General features: G+C 42.4%; 1 protein-coding gene across 2 annotated transcripts; it reads left to right on the top strand.

Annotated features, from left to right (window-relative positions):
• Window positions 1-2,373: 2,373 nt before the first annotated feature.
• Window positions 2,374-21,274, top strand: LOC115142515 (hexokinase-1-like). Of its 2 annotated transcripts, none has more exons than XM_065001529.1 (18): window positions 2,374-2,393; window positions 5,546-5,708; window positions 7,911-8,059; window positions 8,662-8,781; window positions 9,198-9,293; window positions 9,377-9,476; window positions 9,718-9,901; window positions 11,883-12,038; window positions 12,210-12,443; window positions 12,650-12,954; window positions 13,446-13,594; window positions 13,799-13,918; window positions 14,513-14,608; window positions 16,497-16,596; window positions 16,813-16,996; window positions 17,279-17,434; window positions 17,759-17,992; window positions 19,834-21,274. In XM_065001529.1, the coding sequence occupies exons 2-18, from the start codon at window positions 5,567-5,569 to the stop codon at window positions 19,994-19,996; spliced, it is 2,688 nt and encodes an 895-aa protein (XP_064857601.1). In that variant the 5' UTR covers window positions 2,374-2,393; window positions 5,546-5,566; the 3' UTR covers window positions 19,997-21,274. The 2 variants fall into 2 exon arrangements, with proteins under 2 accessions (XP_064857601.1, XP_029537896.1); XM_029682036.2 differs by lacking the exon at window positions 2,374-2,393 and adding an exon at window positions 3,579-3,976.
• Window positions 21,275-21,685: the final 411 nt, after the last annotated feature.

Raw genomic sequence — 21,685 nt, 5'->3', positions numbered from 1 at the left:
CGGACGATGATGGACCAATTGTGCGCCGCCCTATGGGATTCCCAATCACGGTCGGTTGTGATACAGCCTGGAATCAAACCAGTGTCTGTAGTGATGCCTCTAGCACTAAGATGCAGTGCCTTAGACCACGGTGCCACTCGGGAGCCCCCAATAATTGTAGATTTGGAGACCAAGTTCTGTAATTTTCCAACTTCGGCCCTTGGAGTGGCCAAGCCATCTTCCTCACTATGTGTGGGAACAAGATACACTTGCGTTCAATTCCACGCAAATGTATTAAAAAAAATCCAAAAGATAGGTGTCAAAATTATTGGCACCCGTTTTCAAAACTCCGGCACCCTTTAGAGGATAACAACACTGAGCCTTTTTCTAAAATGTTTTATGAGTTTGGGGAAGACATTGGGAGGGATCCATACAAAATCTTTCCACATCCTTGATATCCTTCAGTCTGTGCTTATCGACTGCTCTCTTCAATATAAACCACAGGTTTTCAATGTGGTTTAAGACCGGAAACTGAATTGGTCATTGGAAAATGTAGATTTTGTGGTCAATTTACTATTTATTTGGGGATTCTGATGTGTGTGTGTGGTTATTGTCTTGCTGGAAGATCCACTTGCGGCCACATCTCAGCCTCCTGGCAGAGGCAGCCAGGTTTTGGGCAAAAATGTCCTGGTACTTGGTAGAGTTTAGTGGAAGCAAAACAGTCCCATAATAAAGATCCACCACCATATTTTACAGTAGATATGAGGTTATGTTCTGCATGTGCATCCTTTGCGTGGCCAAAGAGCTCTATTTTCGTGTCATCAGACCATAACACTGGTTCCAATCCAAGGACCAAGGCCGTTTAGAAAACTCCAGGCATTTACATTTGATTGTCGCTCTCAAAGTTTTTTTCTGGCAACCCTTCCAAAGAACCAATTGGCATGGAGGTGGCATGTCATTGTTGATTTGGAGACCCGAAGATGCCACCAAGTTCTGTTATTCTCCAACTTTGGCCCTTGGGTTCTTCTTTGTGCGTAGGGACAAGATACACTTGTGTCCAATACCAGGCAAGTTTACCACTGTTCCAATTGTTGGTAATTGTGGTAAGTGGTATATTTGTGTCTTTAGCAATTTTTTGCACACATTGCCTAATTTTTTGTACATTGTACAATCAATTAGTGAGAGAGGGCCTTAAATATCACATTTATTTGTATATATCCCCTGTACAGATACATCCCATAAAAATTGGTTCCTGTTTCAGTCATGTCTTTGGTCACATAGCTAGCTATTCGCTGGCGTAAGTGGAGACACTTCAGGCTGAGGAGTATGTTTTACACATCCCCATGTGCTACATAGGTGCCAGTCAGACAATTTTTATCCAAAGAATGCAACACACTTTGAAAGGCGGTGACCAACGCTGGACATCGACTTGACAAGTTTGACATTGAGACAAGCATGATGCAAGACTTTGCGCTCACTGAGTCCCACAGAGTATTTGCGCATGTGCACGAGTGCAATTCACGCTGCTACAATGAGGGTAGCTACAGTACCACAACAACAGAAAAGTTTAGCCTCACACTTCAACGCTTCTGATTGTTGTGGAAATTGACCCACTACTACTGTTAACTTTGTGCATCTACGTCATCTCGTGTCATCTCACGGAGTCTACCTTTTAACCTAACCTAATCTATAACCGGACCTTATGCATTACTGCCCCCAGTGACAAGAAGTGACATCCCAAATACACATAAACTATACAACACATAAATGGCTCCTAGCCTCCCACATATAGGCTACTTTCTGTCCCTAACACTAAAACTAAATAAAAACGAGTAAAGTGAATCTGAAAACTAACTGAAAATAAACTGAATTTCAAATAATATTAAAACCAATAAAAATAAAAAACTATTTAAAAACACAAAACTATAATAACCTTGTTATATACAGTATTTTTTGCTCAACTTTATCAAGGCTGCAAATAATTTGAGGTGACTGTATAGTGTAGTTCTGTGTCAATAGTATCCATTTATTATTCTGTCTCTGTGGCCTCTCACAGTGAAGCCAGAGACAAGGTCACCTTGGAGCGGCCATGATGGCACCAGGCAGTCTTTTTGGAGGGGAGAGCGACAGGTCAACCAAACACAAAGCACACTCTTCTCTCTCTCAAGCTGCTCCTTTGGAGGACAGAACAGAGAGAGGGAAAACTCTTCTTCAAGGGGGATAGAGGGAAAGCAGTAGGGAGGGAGGAGGGGAGAAATGAGGGGGAGGTCCTAATTCACTATAGAGTTGAGGGAAAAAGACGTCAGAAGCGCCACGCGTCATTGAGTCAGCCGCGATGGTTCGGTTTACGTAAAGCGTGAGGTTGACTACTGGGGACTGCAGAGAAGGGGGATATTTAACACCTTCAAGACCAGGTATAGTAATGTTGAGTTTTGTTGCATCAGATCATCAGAAATTGATACAGTGTTTCAGTCCTTGTGTGTTATACCATTGAGCATTTTCTTGTGGTTCAAACTTGAAGGTCAAAAGACAAAAGAAAGGTGACTGTCATAAGCAGCTGTAATATTTTGAGAAATGTACATTTTAGTGACATTTCAAAACAGAAAGAAATATAATTCTGATGGAATGGTACACATTACATATGAGCTGTTTTGGTAAATCGGTATTGATTAATTGTTTGACAAAAAACGATAGGATGGCATTCATAATATTCAAAAACAGTGACATACAGAACTTCTCCTCAAGATTTCTGCCCACTTCTATTCAATACAACAGTTGGTGAGTGGTGAGATGCTTTCAAACTTCTTCTCTACCTCAAGACCACGTACGTCAAGCACTCAAGTCATTAGATACATTGTTCCATCCAGACTCTTCACTGAATCATCTCTGACTTGATACATTGTCTGTTTTATAAAGGCCCCCACCAAATATCCAAACCCATCCTAAATTTCAAGAAGTTGACCTCATCAATACAATTATGAAAAATAACTTGCGATGTCCACTGGTTCCACTTTGGAGAGAGGTCACAGGGTCACAGACTACATCACATAAAACGTTGATGGGGCAATAGAAGTAGAATAGGTGTCACTAACACAAACACTCAACTCAGAGACCTTAACCTAAAGTATATTTCTATATATGTCCCTAGAGCTGTCAGGGTGCCCTTCAGTCACCTACAATCATCCAGCTGATGCCCCAGCATGAGGATGGTGATGCAGAGGAGAGGAATGACATCATCATGTGATTGCCCTCCTACTTGCATGTCCTCCACTGGGTACAGACATGCCGGCCGGGAGTCTCTCACTCTCTTTTTCTCTATCCCTCTCTTTCAATGACTCTCTCTCTGCTGCTTCGAGGAGAGGGGTGGGATACTGTATCAACCAAGCCTCCACTTCCTCCCTTATCCATTTCTCTTGCAATCCCCCTTTCCCTCCCACCTCTCTCTCTCTTCCTATCCCCCGTTCTTCTCTCCTCCTTTCCTGAGCTGAAGGAGAAGCCCTCAACCCCCCCTCCCCTTGCCATACCCTCCGCAAGCAGCCCCGGCTCAGCCAATCAGTGTACGGTGGGGGCAGGGCTTAGCTGACCACCATTCCAGTGCAGCACTGCATCCTCCAACAGACAGGCAGCTAGCAGGGAGCAGCTAGAAGAGCTAGCACCACAGCACTGAAACACAGACAAGACACTGTGTGTGTGCCTATGTGTGTGCAACCAAGGCACAGCTTCTTCTTCTTCACTGTTTTACTAGCACTTTTACCTCACAATTATTTTCAAAGGGGACTAGGGCAGCTCAGGTCTGCGTTTCCTCCTCATTAGAATAAAGAAGGGATCAGTGAAGGACAAGAGAGAGCTTGGATATCGGTTGTTCTTTCCTCCCTTTTCTCTCACCTCCCTCCGTTCGTCAGTCGCTGACAGCCCTCGCATACGTGCAGGCAGGATGATAGCGGCACAGCTTCTGGCATATTACTTCACTGAGCTGAAGGATGACCAGGTTAAGAAGGTGAGTGACTACAACACTTTTACTGTACTCTTCCCTCTAGAATGGGTCAGTTTTGCAAGAGTAGACGCTGCTGACAGTCATGGACACTGGTTGATGCTATCTGCATATCAATATGCCTCTGGGACATGTGATGAGGCTGGGCGAGGATGGAGCTTTGGGAGGGAAGCCATGATGGACATCCGATTTAATATTGATGAGTGGTTAGTCTTGTCTAGAGTAAGTGTTGGAACAGGAGTGTGCAGTTTTTAATAAACACACTGTGTGTCCTTGAGATTAGGATGTGCCAGCTTGGTGGGCTAGCTGGTGGTGGTCGTGATGCAGTGCATGCTAGCCCCCCTCTCATCACTAAGGAGTGTTTCCGGGGCGTCTGTTGCCGGGGCGTCTGAAGCAGACAGGTGTCTGTGAGCTAGAGGCTGCTTAGAAGGAAGCTGTGAGCACTTCCTCTCTCCCTCCCCCTCTTCTTCTCTCTCTCTCTGACTCCTCTCTCGGTCTCTCCCTCTCCATCGCCATGGAAACGGTTAAAGTGCCAAACCCCACCTTGCCTCGCCATCCTCCTCCTCTGACACTAGGCCTGTAACCAAATCAATTCCCTCGTTCATTCCCGTGGATAGGCGGGGACACGCCCGTTAGTGATAGACAGATGTTGACCTCAGATCAGAACAGAAACAAGGCACGACATGTAGATGTCAGAGAAGCATCAGAGAATCTAGTTGTCTCAGGACACACATTATACATGAATAAATTCATTGGTTTTGACTTGACCTGTGTGACATCCCCTAGAGACTGAGTAAAGACAGAGTGGCTCGTTCTCTGACGAAGTGTGGGATAGGATTTGTGATGTCATACGTGACGTGTAGTGCAGCATGTGCACGTGCCCCTAGTACTGTAGCTAGTTACTAATGTGTGATTCACCACAGCAGTGAAAATGTTAAGGCCCCTGGGAATAAACTCAGTTAACCATTACATTCCTGATTTAAGACCTGTATGAGGGCTGATTAAGCAAAATATTAAATTATCTTAATCATTACATTTTTTTGATGCCCCAAAATTGTACTAATATTTACCATTGTGATGAAAACAGATGGTCTCTGATAGTGTGCATTTCATTAGTTTGTAGCCTACTACTACTTAATTACTAGCGTCACACACATACTCGTCTCTATGTGAAGGCTGCACAATGCTATTTATATCAGGACAATCATTCTCCAGCTATCGGCTCTACAGCAGTAATATTTTTCAGCTCAGCTCTTCTTTTTGGAGCCCCATAGCGACTGGTGAAAACTAATGCCACTGCAAGAGATTATATAATAATCTGTGGATCCTATCCAGTTGTTCCCTGTGGATTGTGTTCCATTGCACTCTGGAATAATATAACAACTTGTAATGTCTGTCTGTCTTCATATTGCTAAGTACCTGCACTCCATCATTGGTTGAGTAATATACAGTATCATAACGATACATAATAGTTAGGGTCAGTAAGACTCAAGACCCTAATCTTCGTATACACTGTATCATGATGACATATCATCATAACATATTGTATCCATTCTTTCCTGTGGTGGTCTATAGATCGACAAGTACCTTTACTCCATGCGTTTCTCTGACGAGACGCTGCATGACATCAAGTGTCGGTTCCGGCGGGAGCTGGAGAACGGGCTGGGCCGCGACACCCACACCACCGCGACCGTCAAGATGCTGCCCACCTTTGTCAGGTCCATCCCTGATGGATCAGGTAAAGTGTCAAGTCAATACAGAGTAAACTTCAATGCAATAGTGGTTCTATGTGGTTCAGTTGGTTCACGAGCCAAAACGGGTTCCCGAAAATTGTGCACAAAGTCATCCATTTCATATGATATGTTACATCCTGCAAAAAATTATTACTATAATATTCCTGCAATTCGGATGATATGTTACGAATTGGAAAGTGCTTAATTAATATCGCCTTCAATCTCTTTAATAAAGTACAGCAATATATACGTACATTGGAAATAATCCACACTGCCTCTCTGCATTACAAAAAAACCTATACATTCATAATCATAAGATAATGGCATGGATCCCATTTGGACCTGCAGCTTGCATATCTACTAGCATGTCCTTTCAGGCTACTTCTAGTAAAAGCACTTTTAACTCTACATTGAAAATAGTGTTTATACTGTAAGCACTTTAAAGCACACTACACTCGCAGCTTATCTATGCTGCAAAAATGTGCTGAGGTGTTTTAAATGGCCTGTGCCATTCTGTGCCATTAGGCTTTTTGTGTGTACTGTGTGGCCCCTGTATTTGAACTTGGCAGGTCATATGGCCAACTAGCGCCATTGTTGTGAGCCCAGGAGCAAAGCAGTGCTCTCTGTGGCCACTAGAGTGTCTATGGGCTGTCAGTATGATTAGCTGTGCTATAGCAGTGCATGATAACATTTAATATCACTGACGCTGATCATTCAACTGCTAGATACAGAGACACTGAGCTCATGCAAAATGTTGCAGGGGTCCACCGTTGGGGTAGTTCGGTTTATTGGGGACAGTTGGGGTTATTTTTGTTCAGTTTATAGTATATAAAATGTATATGTTGTAGTTGAAATTTAAAGTTACAGGTAAGATTTATAGTTTAAGACATGAAAAAAGAGGAGATGAGTTCACTGTTTGTTTCCTTGTTTGTTTACAGCTGATTGCCTGTCAACATCAGTTAAAATGCCCAGCCCTCGTTAATAAATAACTAGAGTATTGGGTTACATTAACAAATGTAATGTTGAATGTCAACAGGCAATCTTCCCAGCATAAAGTTACTACTTTGGAGAAGAGGATGGAAAATACCATATGTAAAATGTTGACTGATAATAAAATGTCAGAAAGCTATTTTGAACTTACTGATTGTAGAGGCCACTGCGGATAGTAGAGCCCACTGATAGTAGAGGCCACTGCTGATAGTAGAGGGCATTGTCAAGAGGTTTACTCCAAACATCCAACCTATGCATAGATCAGGGTGGCCTATCTTTGTTTGTAAACAGAGTGGCCTGTGGACAGTAAATCCCGAGGCCCAACAAGGCTAGCCTTGCAGAGGGGTCGTATCATAAAGCCAGCCTGCCATGAGCAGTTCCCTGTCATCTTGCATGTTATAAATAGCCATAGTTTTCAGCCACTGGACATGAGAGGGTCTGGGAAGGGGGATTCAGTCAAAGTTCAAAGTTGAGGCTATGGTGACAGCTGACAACTGATATGTGTCAAGTATGTGAGATGTGTGTAAAAGTATTATCAACAATTTACTTAGTTACACAGGCCAATCACAAGCCATCAATGCCATGATCAACAAGATAGCAACACATGCAATATATTTTCTGTGATGGTATTCTCTACAGAGTATGGAAAGATGAATATCAACAGTGGAGAACTCTTTCAACTGCAGGCCCTTTATTGTAAACTACAATCTAGATGGAACAGCAGTACTCTATAACAGTGTTATAACCGAATATTACCTAGTTAGCCTGCGGATAGAATTATACTTTGCTTTAATGGCAGCTACAAATGGAGCCATCGTCTAGTCTGTAGGCCATCAGACACACCTCCATCCAATACAGCTCAGTGACATTTCATTCCAGACAGGTCAAGGGAACAGATTGTGATAATGCTCTGTGGTCAACACCAGACAGATAGTGTAATTAGATCAGCTTAGTGTCTGGAGTACACAAACAGCTTGGTGCTATATACAATCAAATATAAACAGGCCTTTCTTTACCTTTTGAGGACAGAGTATAATTTTGTCTCCCTTCCTAGAATGACATAATCCTGACATATAGCACCTGGCAGGCAATCAATTCAGTTCACCTAAAAGGAATTTTGTAGAAAGTAACACGCTGCTTGAAAGACACTAGAAAATAGGTAATGTTGTTAATGTATTTTCTTCTCTGTTTTTATTTTATTTTCTCCAATCTGACAGAAAAGGGGGATTTCTTAGCTCTGGATCTGGGTGGCTCCAACTTCCGTATCCTGCGTGTGAAGGTGACACAAGACAAGAAGCAGCCGGTTCAGATGGAAAGCCTGGTCTACGAGACCCCTGAGGACATTATCCATGGGAGTGGGACGCAGGTCAACAACACCACAAAACACCACCAAAAAATAAAAAACACCCTCAAAAATACAACAAAACAAACTCAAACACAACAAAAAACACCCTCAAAACTGCCCAAACACTCCCAGACCATTGCCGATAGTCTCATTCACTCACATCAGAGGTTCACCGGGTCAAACAATAAGGATCACTCTGTATAAAAGCAGTCACTCAATATTGTTGTATGGATCTGTTTGTCCTATGAAGTGGGTGTGACATCAAGACCCCCATCACTACACTGTTGACATCTGTTGACTGTTGAAACTCCCGGAGAGAGGGCAGTTGGCAACAGTAACGTGATACCCACAACAATTCTGTAACGAGAGAGATCAATTGTAATCGGTTGAAACAAAAAAAAACATTCCACACTGTAACCTATAGGCCTACAGAGTGGTCGTAGTGGAGGACTGACTTGAAGAACTGCTGGCCACCATCATGATTTACCAATTCAAACCAGTTAAATTGTTAATTAGGGGTTTGACAAGCCAATAGGGTTGGGTTGCTTCTACTGTTATTATGTGTAATTGTATAACTGTGTTTCTGTCTCACTCCTCAATGCAAGTTATTTTTATGTCTGTAGCTCTTTGACCATGTCGCAGAATGCCTTGGTGACTTCATGGAGAAGCAAAAGATCAAGGATAAAAAACTCCCTGTAGGATTCACATTCTCCTTCCCATGTGCACAAACTAAACTGGACGAGGTAAGAGGTTCCAATAATGTATGCTTTTATAATGTTTTAATACTTTATTTGAGATGTTGAGAAACCACAATAAATGGCATAATTGGTTTAATTATATTTAAGTATAAGACAACTTTTAGGATTTGAGTTTGCACAGTTTTGTTGTAGAGTATACAACTGCGGGGGTGGTACCTGCCTGGGGGACAAAATCCTAATTTTAAAAGCCATTTTAAAAGCCAACACTAGCCAACACCAGTTAACACCAGCTAAAACTAGCTAAGACTAGCCAACACCAGCTAACTCTAGCTAAGACTAGCCAACACTAGCTAACACTAGCTAAGACTAGCCAACACCAGTCAACACCAGCTAACACTAGCTAAGACTAACACTAGGTGGTCATAGGACAGATTTATTAAAGAAAGTGCTGTCTGTTAAAGGCCGTCTTAGTGACTTGGACAAAGAAGTTTAAAGTGAGTGGTGTAGAAGGCATGGACGTTGTGAAGCTTCTGAACAAGGCCATCAAGAAACGAGGGGTGAGTTTTCTTATTTCTTAACCATAATTGAATTACCACGTGTGCCACTGGAAGAGAATTAGAAAACATATTGTATTTGTCAGGACTATGAAGCTGACATCATGGCAGTGGTCAATGACACAACCGGAACAATGATGACCTGTGGGTTCGACGATCAACGATGTGAAGTTGGCATTATCATTGGTGAGGATACACAGCATTCAAGACATGTATGTTCGCATACACTCAAAAGGGTTATTGATAAAAGGTGGTAAAAGAACTGTGCAGCTTGCCAATGGCAAAGAATGATTGTGTCATTGTAGACTCATGTTACTTCTAAAATTAAGTGAAAATTAAGCAGATGCCCATTTTGCGGCACAGCATTCTCCTGTGGCTTGCCGTAGTGCTCCAGACAGGTTATTTACTAGGCTGGGTGTACTTTCAGGTACTGGTACTAATGCCTGCTACATGGAGGAGCTGCGGCACATTGACCTGGTGGAGGGAGACGAGGGCAGGATGTGCATCAACACAGAGTGGGGGGCGTTCGGGGACGACGGGTCCCTGGAGGACCTCCGTACAGAATTTGACCGGGAGATCGACCGAGGCTCCCTCAACCCTGGGAAACAGCTGTAAGTCAAGACAGCAGGGCCTACATGGTACTCAGGACTGCTATGTGGAATATGTGTTGATAGTTGTTGCTATAACGGACTTATGACCTAAAGCTAATTACAGTACAATTTGTCAGTTAAATTTGTCAGTTAAAAATCACTACAAGTGATAAATACAGTGCCTTGCGAAAGTATTCGGCCCCCTTGAACTTTGCGACCTTTTGCCACATTTCAGGCTTCAAACATAAAGATATAAAACTGTATTTTTTTGTGAAGAATCAACAACAAGTGGGACACAATCATGAAGTGGAATGACATTTATTGGATATTTCAAACTTTTTTAACAAATCAAAAACTGAAAAATTGGGCATGCAAAATTATTCAGCCCCTTTACTTTCAGTGCAGCAAACTCTCTCCAGAAGTTCAGTGAGGATCTCTGAATGATCCAAGGTTGACCTAAATGACTAATGATGATAAATACAATCCACCTGTGTGTAATCAAGTCTCCGTATAAATGCACCTGCACTGTGATAGTCTCAGAGGTCCGTTAAAAGCGCAGAGAGCATCATGAAGAACAAGGAATACACCAGGCAGGTCCGAGATACTGTTGTGAAGAAGTTTAAAGCCGGATTTGGATACAAAAAGATTTCCCAAGCTTTAAACATCCCAAGGAGCACTGTGCAAGCGATAATATTGAAATGGAAGGAGTATCAGACCACTGCAAATCTACCAAGACCTGGCCGTCCCTCTAAACTTTCAGCTCATACAAGGAGAAGACTGATCCGAGATGCAGCCAAGAGGACAATGATCACTCTGGATGAACTGCAGAGATCTACAGCTGAGGTGGGAGACTCTGTCCATAGGACAACAATCAGTCGTAAATTGCACAAATCTGGCCTTTATGGAAGAGTGGCAAGAAGAAAGCCATTTCTTAAAGATATCCATAAAAAGTGTCGTTTAAAGTTTGCCACAAGCCACCTGGGAGACACACCAAACATGTGGAAGAAGGTGCTCTGGTCAGATGAAACCAAAATTGAACTTTTTGGCAACAATGCAAAACGTTATGTTGCTCATCACCCTGAACACACCATCCCCACTGTCAAACATGGTGGTGGCAGCATCATGGTTTGGGCCTGCTTTTCTTCAGCAGGGACAGGGAAGATGGTTAAAATTGATGGGAAGATGGATGGAGCCAAATACAGGACCATTCTGGAAGAAAACCTGATGGAGTCTGCAAAAGACCTGAGACTGGGACGGAGATTTGTCTTCCAACAAGACAATGATCCAAAACATAAAGCAAAATCTACAATGGAATGGTTCAAAAATAAACATATCCAGGTGTTAGAATGGCCAAGTCAAAGTCCAGACCTGAATCCAATCGAGAATCTGTGGAAAGAACTGAAAACTGCTGTCCACAAATGCTCTCCATCCAACCTCACTGAGCTCGAGCTGTTTTGCAAGGAGGAATGGGAAAAAAATTCAGTCTCTCGATGTGCAAAACTGATAGAGACATACCCAAGCGACTTACAGCTGTAATCGTAGCAAAAGGTGGCGCTACAAAGTATTAACTTAAGGGGGCTGAATAATTTTGCACGCCCAATTTTTCAGTTTTTGATTTGTTAAAAAAGTTTGAAATATCCAATAAATGTCGTTCCACTTCATGATTGTGTCCCACTTGTTGTTGATTCTTCACAAAAAAATACAGTTTTATATCTTTATGTTTGAAGCCTGAAATGTGGCAAAAGGTCGCAAAGTTCAAGGGGGCCGAATACTTTCGCAAGGCACTGTATATAGGGCTCCAGGCCAGGGGCTTGCCACCCTCACCGCCAAGATAAAACAGAAAACAGTGTAGACATTGTTCAACCCAAGCAGGTATTTACAAAATCTCTGGGAAGAGTCATGTCACAAAACAATAAATCCTCAGAGAACGTAAAGCTGTGTATTTGTTTACAAGCCCTAAAAATAAACTGACAGTGTCTCTGTTGTGTCTGTGTCTGGGAAGGTTTGAGAAGATGGCCAGCGGGATGTTTATGGGAGAGCTGGTCCGCCTCATTCTGGTCAAGATGGCCAAGGAGGGACTGCTTTTCGAGGGTCGGATAACCCCTGAGCTTCTGACAAAAGGGAAGATCGAAACGAAGCATGTTTCAGCCATTGAGAAGTAAGAGGTCAACCATGGAGTTTCTTCCAAGGAAAATATACACAACTCCATTGTTTTTGTGGACTATATGACCTCCATTACATACAATGAAATGTTATTTGAGGCAAAGTGAGCTGTAGAGCTCATGCACTACATAAATTCTTGCCATTGACCTCTCTCTCCCCATGACAGGAGCAAGGAAGGCCTGACCAAATGCAAAGAGATTCTAACGAGGCTTGGGGTGGAGCCTTCTCAAGAGGACTGTGTTGCCGTACAACACGTGTGCACTATCGTATCCTTCCGCTCTGCGAACCTCATCGCAGCTACACTGGGAGGTATCCTTACTCGGCTGAAGGACAACAAGGGAGTCGCCCGCCTGCGCACCACTGTGGGCATTGATGGGTCGATGTACAAGATGCACCCTCAGTGAGTACTCAAACCTGCAGGAGGTTGATAGGACCTCCTCTGTGCAAGAACACAATAAGAGAACATGCGCCATCCGTTTTCTCTACCACAAGTGATGATGCAATAACATATCAAGATTGCCATTTCCTTGACAAGTACTAGACTTTGATACAAAAATCCAAACAGCTTGTAATCTCTTCCATTCATCCGCCCTTCTCTCTCTGCAGATATGCCCGACGTCTCCACAAGACGGTGCGGCGTTTGGTGCCCGACTCTGACGTCCGTTTCCTGCTGTCCGAGAGCGGAAGTGCCAAGGGTGCTGCCATGGTGACGGCGGTAGCGTACCGTCTGGCCGACCAGACGCGCCAGATCGCCCAGACACTGGCCGAGTTCCGTCTGAGCAAAGCCCAGCTGCTGGAGGTGAAGAAGAGGATGAGGACAGAGATCGAGAACGGCCTGGGGAAAAAGACACACGACTCAGCCACAGTCAAGATGCTGCCCACCTACGTGCGCAGCACGCCTGACGGAACAGGTGACCAACAGGAGGGGGTTGTGGAAGGATGGATGGATGGATGGATAGCAGGAAGGATTTAAATGCGGAATTAATATATCTTCTCACCACTATTCAGAGTTGGCGGGAGTCAGTTCCATCTGAATTGTAGTCTAATCAAGAATTCAATTACACCTCCATAGAGGAATTCCTTGTTCAACTGTTAGGGAATAAAATGGGACTGACCCCCGCAAAAGTTTAAAAGCTTCAGTACTTTCAAAATTGGTCTACTTTTTGTACTTTTTGTATAATCCTTGGGCATTTGCATGTTAGAATCCCTTTGTTTTTACTGAACCGTTACCCAATATCCCTGCCTAATCTGAACAGCAGATGAATGTCACCGACCTCAAGCAATTCATACAGGTAGAACTATGAGAATCGACATTTGAAGCATGAGAATATCTTATGGAAATAGTGGTAGTTTGTATGGTATTGTAAAATCATTAGCTAATAAGCCAGCTCTCATGTTACAGAAAATGGGGATTTTCTGGCTCTGGATCTGGGAGGGACAAACTTCCGGGTGCTGCTGGTTAAGATCCGTAGTGGGAAAAGGCGTACAGTGGAGATGCACAACAAAATCTACGCCATTCCCATCGAGGTCATGCAGGGCACGGGAGAAGAGGTACAGCAATGGCTGAAATTACTAAATGTCATTAGCCAAAAGCCATTAGATTCGGTCTCAATTCATGAACTATGATTCATCCGTTTTCAAATGTCCAAATAATTGAGTCTAATGTATTTCTGTCTGCACTGAAATAAATACAGTCAGCACATCATCAGTCAGCGTATGATTATTAAAGCCGTTTTTTTCCACCGTTTCCTCCAGCTCTTTGACCACATTGTGCACTGCATCTCTGACTTCCTGGACTACATGGGCATGAAGAGTGCCCGTCTGCCTCTGGGCTTCACCTTTTCCTTCCCCTGCCACCAGAAGAGCCTAGATGCAGTGAGTAGTTTATCTGCTGGCTAACATCTACCCTGGATGAGAACCCAAAATATATCCTGTTACGCAAGAGCCTCCAAAAATGGAATCACTCTCACTGACAATTATGATCAACATTTGCATTTCACAGTATATTTCATTGATCGTTCTGAGTGATAGTCGTGTCTAATGTAACTATAAAATATGTGGATGCACTGAAAATCAAGTCAATGTATTAAGTGATCGTAGAGCTGGGACGATAAACCTAAAATGATTGACACCGAAGGCATTTTGCTGATATCGTTCATTGTGATAAGTAGCATATACTAGAGAAATGTGAAGTTTGAAATTCTATAAGTTTGCTAATATGGGTGATTGTTAATGGGACAATTGACGCTACAACAATACATCTTTGTTTTTTTGTGTGTAATAATAAAATGGTGTACATTATAATAAATGTATATATATATATATATATATATATATATATAAATGTATCGTTCTATTTCAGCGTTATCGCATAAATTCATGCAATTTATCGCAATATGGATTTTTGGCCATATCGTCCAACTCTAGGTGATAGTAGCGTAACCAAAAAGTGCCTTTTCTGTTTTTCAGGGTATCCTTGTGAACTGGACCAAAGGCTTCAAATGCACAGACTGTGAGGGTGAAGACGTGGTGGAGCTTCTCCGGGAGGGCATCAAGAGGAAAGAGGTGAGGTTGGACACCACGCCTTATGTCACACCACTGTGATAATATGTAACACCTCCCCACAATATAACTCCATAGAGTAGAATCAAATAACTGGTGTGGAACCAGTTGCCAACAATGTTTCAGTGAGAATCACTATTGGCTCATTGATTTGTTGCTAGAAGTCGCTGGGTGACGTTTTGCCGTTGCCATGACGAAGTCACAGCACCAATTTGCCCTGCACAGCTGCGGTCCCTGACATAGCGTTTTCGCCACCTCTCCCACTGCACACCCCCTCCCCTTGTGCTTCTCTGCCTATCTGTGCACCATTGCAGTGCCTTTATTGCACAGACAGCGTCTCCCATGTTTTGCGGCAGAAAAGTCTGAGTGGGAAAAGTCGCTAAATGCTATCAAAACCATAGAAATCCTTTGTGGGAAAACTCCCCAAAGGCAGCCTGAAAAGTAGTGAATTTGTTGCTAGGCTCTTTTATCAATAAAAGTTGCTGGAGGTGTCTGAAAACTCGCTAAATATAGTAACAAAATCGCTAAATTGGCAATACTGTGTGGAACTGTCATTACACTCATGCGCCATAACTGAACTGCCACTACACTGTCTCAGTCACCATCAACATTAACACCCCACGTAAAGTAGCATATGCAATGTCTCCATTGGCAACTTTCAGCCGTGCTGCAGTAACTCGGTTATACTCAATGTGCTTCGGTCATTCTGGACTTGTTGTTCTGAGGGGTTCTCAGCCCAAATCACACACCAACATGTTTCTCAGTATCTTTTTTATCAATTTCACCTTTTTAGATGGAGGATGGAGTAAGTATTAGTTGAATGTCAATGAGCAAATTGATTCGGGCAAAAAAAACAGGTAAAATAGAGCCGCAATGCTAGTCTCGAAAACCTGTCCCTAGGCAACAGTGACTAGAGCCTGGTTTCAATTATGGACTATTTTGGCATAGAGGAAGTACGTAATTACCTACGTCACTACTTTATTGGCTTGAATAAAATACTAAATATTGGCAAAATAAAAAAATACTAAATATTGGCTAGCAAGATGGAGATCACTTTGGTTATTTTTAACTACTTTAACTAAAACCACTGCAAAGGTTTTTCCTGCAAGTTTTGGTTTTGAATCGCGACGTTCAGGCATGACTGCCTCATGATTTGTTGGAGAGCCAAGATAATAGCTTTTTTTAAATCGATGTACTGTAGGTAGTGACGTAGTTAATCTATAACATAAAGAGTCAATTACTGAAACCAGTCCCTAGTCACTGTGTTGCCTAGGGTTGGATTTCCAGGACTACCGCAATGCAGAGGTGTGGAAATGGTTTAAATAGCATGTTATTAACATGGGAAAATTGTAATAAACAAGAATGCAAAAATGACTGTAAATAGTTATAGCAACAACAACAAAAAATCAGGATCTTTACAAATGGGAATGGGAATATGATATATTTTTGTCAATTGTGTGTGTATGTGTGTGTATGCCTGTCTGTCTCCTGTCTGAGCTTCTGCATAATAATGAATGTGTGGAGGGTCAGTGGGTTGCATTGTTCTTGGAGTGCTATTTGAAAGCTTGCCATGTCTGATATCATCTTTCAGTTGAACCAGCCATTCACTAAAATTTCCAGGGGGGGAAAAGTGGATAATTCATTGAGAAATAACTGAGAAATAACCATTTGTACACACCAACACTCACACTGAAAATAATATCATGTTTTTTGCTTTACAACATGATGCATGACTCTAAATGGAGGTTTGTTTTCTGATTGTGACAGTAAATTAAGGTGACGAATGAGGTTACTATTTAAAGCATTGGGTGAAGCAGAAAATGTATAGTTCAACTCACTCAAATGTACTGTTCAACTCATAATGTTGTTTGTGTGTTGTGTGTATGTGTAGGAGTTTGATCTGGATGTGGTAGCTGTGGTGAACGACACTGTTGGAACAATGATGACGTGTGCATATGAAGAGCCCACCTGTGAGGTTGGACTTATTGCAGGTATACAGTCCACTACTTATTTTAATCAACACAACCTTGTTTTTTCTATCAAATGCTAAATAAGTTGACGAAATTGGATACAACGCTAATGGCTAAAACTTTTATACCAAATTGTATATAATTTACTGTAATGTACATTGTAATAAGCAGTATATCCGCAATACATGTAATACTGTATAGATTTATAGACCTGGGATGTCACGTGCATTCTAACAGGGACAGGTAGTAACGCGTGTTACATGGAGGAGATGAGGAACATAGAGACGGTGGAGGGGAACGAGGGACGCATGTGCGTCAACATGGAGTGGGGCGCCTTCGGGGACAATGGGTGCCTGGACGATATCAGGACGCAGTACGACTGCGCCGTGGACGAGAACTCACTCAACGAGGGCAAACAGAGGTGACAATTGAACAGCCAAACTAGTAAATGGCTGAATTTTGTGTTTTGTTAATGGCCTGAGCATGCACCTGTACTTTATCGTATTTGAACCAGAATCCTTTATTGACTCTAAAATACTTTATTGTTATCCATAATAAAATGGTGCTTGGTTGTGATTGTTGGTATGTTAGACTAAGAGTCATCGATGGTCTACTGTACTATGTTCCCTGAGGAAAGATGGGCCAAACTAAATAACTAAGTTATATCCCTCAAATTTTGGGTATGTTTCACTCCATGTCTCAGGTATGAGAAGATGTGTAGCGGCATGTACTTGGGAGAAATTGTGAGGAACATCCTGATTGACCTGACCAAGCGCGGCTTCCTGTTCCGTGGAAAGATCTCTGAGACGCTGAAGACCAGAGGCATCTTTGAGACCAAGTTCCTGTCCCAGATAGAGAGGTAGGGAACATGTGATTAAACTAAAAAATCTCTCGCTGTACTTAAATTTGACCCTATTAACTAAGGATATACACCTGGGGGTGTGCATAAGAATCCTGTTGTAATTTGGGATGTACAGAGATTATCTACGCTGTTGAGAACCAACACTTAATACAATTACAAATTGTTTACAACAATTACATCTACATTGTTACAAACACATAATAGGATAGACACCTTTATGAGACTGTAACCAATATTAGGCCTACCTGTATGCACAAGTAACTATTCAGTATCCAGTGATCCAATGGCTCTTGATGGACCTTTAACCCTTTCTTCCCCCAGCGATCGCCTGGCCTTGCTGCAGGTCAGGGCCATCCTACAGCAGCTGGGTCTGGACAGCACATGTGACGACAGTATCATCGTCAAGGAGGTATGCAGCACCGTGTCCCTCCGTGCGGCTCAGATCTGCGGAGCCGGAATGGCCGGCGTGGTGGACAAGATTCGTGAGAACAGAGGGCTGGACCACCTAGACGTCACTGTGGGGGTTGACGGAACACTCTACAAACTGCACCCACAGTGAGTGATGGAGGGATAGAGAGAGAGGAAGGGAGAGGGAAAAAAGGAGAGCCAGTGTTAGCTCATAGTAAACTAAATCCAAAGCTTCCTTAAAATGTTAAAAGGTGGAAATTAGAAGCATTTCCATAATGACGTGTGATATTAGTGTCAGAGGATAAGGACATTTCACATCTGCTACATCTTGTCTACTTAGATATCATAGAAATAGAACTCTGAGTACAACTGTAATGAATCCGCATCATCAATTCAGTGATACAGTGGGGCAAAAAAGTGTTTAGTCAGCCACCAATTGTGCATGTTCTCCCACTTAAAAAGATGAGAGGCCTGTAATTTTTATCATAGGTACACTTCGACTATGACAGACATAATGAGAAAGAAAAATCCAGAAAATCACATTGTAGGATTTCTAATGAATTGATTTGAAAATTATGGTGGAAAATAAGTATTTGGTCAATAACAAAAGTTTATCTCAATACTTTGTTATATACCCTTTGTTGGCAATGACAGAGGTCAAATGTTTTCTGTAAGTCTTCACAAGGTTTTCACACACTGTTGCTGATATTTTGGCCCATTCCTCCATGCAGATCTGCTCTAGAGCAGTGATGTTTTGGGGCTGTTGCTGGGCAACACGGACATTCAACTCCCTCCAAAGATGTTCTATGGGGTTGAGATCTGGAGACTGGCTAGGCCCCTCCAGGACCTTGAAATGCTTCTTACGAAGCCACTCCTTCGTTGCCCAGGCGGTGTGTTTGGGATCATTGTCATGCTGAAAGACCCAGCCACGTTTCATCTTCAATGCCCTTGCTGATGTAAGGAGGTTTTCACTCAAAATCTCACGATACATGGCCCCATTCATTCTTTCCTTTACACGGATCAGTCGTCCTGGTCCCTTTGCAGAAAAACAGCCCCAAAGCATGATGTTTCCACCCCCATGCTTCACAGTAGGTATGGTGTTCTTTGGATGCAACTTAGCATTCTTTGTCCTCCAAACACGATGAGTTGAGTTTTTACCAAAAAGTTATATTTTGGTTTCATCTGACCATATGACATTCTCCCAATCTTCTTCTGGATCATCCAAATGCTCTCTAGCAAACTTCAGACGGGCCTGGAGATGTACTGGCAGGGGGACTTGTCTGGCACTGCAGGATTTGAGTCCCTGGCGGCGTAGTGTGTTACTGATGGTAGGCTTTGTTACTTTGGTCCCAGCTCTCCGCAGGTCATTCACTAGGTCCCCCTGTGTGGTTCTGGGATTTTTGCTCACCGTTCTTGTGATCATTTTGTGATCATAATTGCTCCCACAGTTGATTTCTTCAAACCAAGCTGCTTACCTATTGCAGATTCAGTCTTCCCAGCCTGGTGCAGGTCTACAATTTTGTTTCTGGTGTCCTTTGACAGCTCTTTGGTCTTGGCCATAGTGGAGTTTGGACTGTGACTGTTTGAAGTTGTGGACAGGTGTCTTTTATACTGATAACAAGTTCAAACAGGTGCCATTAATACAGGTAACAAGTGGAGGACAGAGGAGCCTCTTAAAGAAGAAGTTACAGGTCTGTGAGAGCCAGAAATCTTGCTTGTTTGTAGGTGACCAAATACTTATTTTCCACCATAATATGCAAATTAATTAATTAAAAATCCTACAATGTGATTTTCTGGATTTTTTCTCTCTCATTTTGTCTGTCATAGTTGACGTGTACCTATAATGAAAATTACAGGCCTCTCTCATCTTTTTAAGTGGGAGAACTTGCACAATTGGTGGCTGACTAAATACTTTTTTGCCCCACTGTATGTCCTATAAGAGACAATTATCCTTATACTCGTCTGACTATGTGTGCCTGTCTCTCCAGCTTTTCCCGGATCTTCCACCAGACAGTGAAGGAGCTCGCCCCCAAGTGTAACGTCAACTTCCTGTTGTCGGAGGATGGGAGCGGCAAGGGTGCAGCCCTTATCACAGCCGTGGGCTGTCGCCAGAGAGAGCATGAGGCGCAGCAAGCGGCTCAGCAAGCGTAATGAGTCGCCCCTCCCATCACCTGTACAACAACCTGCTACTCCAACTTTTCTTCCACCCATCGCACAGCTCTTCTCTCCATCTCCCCATAGCCCCGACAGCCGTGACTCCACCTGGCCACTCTCACAGCCGGAGACATGTCCGCATGCATAGGGAAGTAAAAATACTAGAATATTTCACCTTTATTTATTTATAATGCACCAGAAGGGTTTATCATTTAAATGTTTGTAAATTTTCCTCGATAGCATGTTGTCTTAAGTATCTGATATATAGTGCAAAATGTGTGTATTGTATAACAAAAGTTGGATTTTGCACCAAACAAAAAGTTCTGTACTTTCTACTGGATATGCGAGTTACAAGAGTAATAGTATTTTGGTGGAACTCTCAATTGAACCATTGAAAATGTAATCCAATGAATGATACAACAACTCCTTTATAGTGATTACACTCTTTATATATATTTTCCAAAAAGGCCTGTGTTTATAGGGTGGAAAGCAAGAGTCACGGCTGTAAAAAGTCATAATTTTACACACCACCTACATACTATTTTCACACAATGTACTAGTCTACTACTATTTTTTTGTGTAAATGTATGTTAAAAGTAAGTCACATAATACAGTATTCCGCCTTCACCTAACCACTTTTTCTGAGGAGCTTGGAGAGTTGAATGACCCCCCCCAGTTAAAGTGTACTACCTTGTTGCTACATAAATGTGAATTACTACTATACCTTAGGTGTTGTGTTTTGTGTTCATTCCCACCTATACCTACGCATTGTGTGCAGAAATAATAAATGTTCATTGGGCCCCAAGACAAGAGTGGCTACTCCGAACGCTTCTGTGTGTACTTGTGGCTGAATGTCTCTGTGAGTTCTACTGTAACATGACCTGAATGTCTCTGTGAGTCCTACTGTAACATGACCTGAATGTCTCTGCGAGTCCTACTGTAACATGACCTGAATGTCTCCGTGAGTCCTACTGTAACATGACCTGAATGTCTCTGTGAGTCCTACTGTAACATGACCTGAATGTCTCTGTGAGTCCTACTGTAACATGACCTGAATGTCTCTGTGAGTCCTACTGTAACATGACCTGAATGTCTCTGTGAGTCCTACTGTAACATGACCTGTAGCTTTACATGTCCAAAGCTCTATGAAAACTGCATGCCTTATTCTGAGACAAATGGAGGGTCATGGATCCTTTTATTTTATATATCAAAATAGATTTGTGTTCCAAACTGTGACAAGTGAATTCATTAAATTATATTTTGTTGTGCAGTAAATACTGTGGAGATGTCTCTTTCTTAGAATTTCACTGTACATGTGGAGCTGATTCTACAATAAGCTTCAAGACATAGCAAAAGACAACACCAATGGTGGATGGGCTATTTTAAACCTAAATAGACATAATTCTTCAACTCAAGGGTTCTTCCTTGTTGTCTATCACCAAAGAAAAAACAGAATTCATTAAAGGTAGACATGATGTTTAAAATTCCATATAAAACTTAGTTTAGGTAAAGCAGTGGTTCTCGAATGGTTTTGCATCGGGACACAAATTGAACAAGGTTGTTGTCTCAGTTGCGATCCAATACTAGCATCACCAAAATGCAATCTGGAAAACTATTTGAAATGCTATATTGATAGTAAATGTACAAATTATAAACTGGGAACAACAGTCCCACATTTTTTCATTG

The sequence above is a fragment of the Oncorhynchus nerka genome, linkage group LG15 (genome assembly GCF_034236695.1).
Source record: "Oncorhynchus nerka isolate Pitt River linkage group LG15, Oner_Uvic_2.0, whole genome shotgun sequence".
Taxonomy (NCBI): Eukaryota; Metazoa; Chordata; class Actinopteri; order Salmoniformes; family Salmonidae; genus Oncorhynchus; species Oncorhynchus nerka.
The sequence above is the reverse complement of the archived record's forward strand: the minus strand, read 5'-3'. Positions and strand labels throughout refer to the sequence as shown.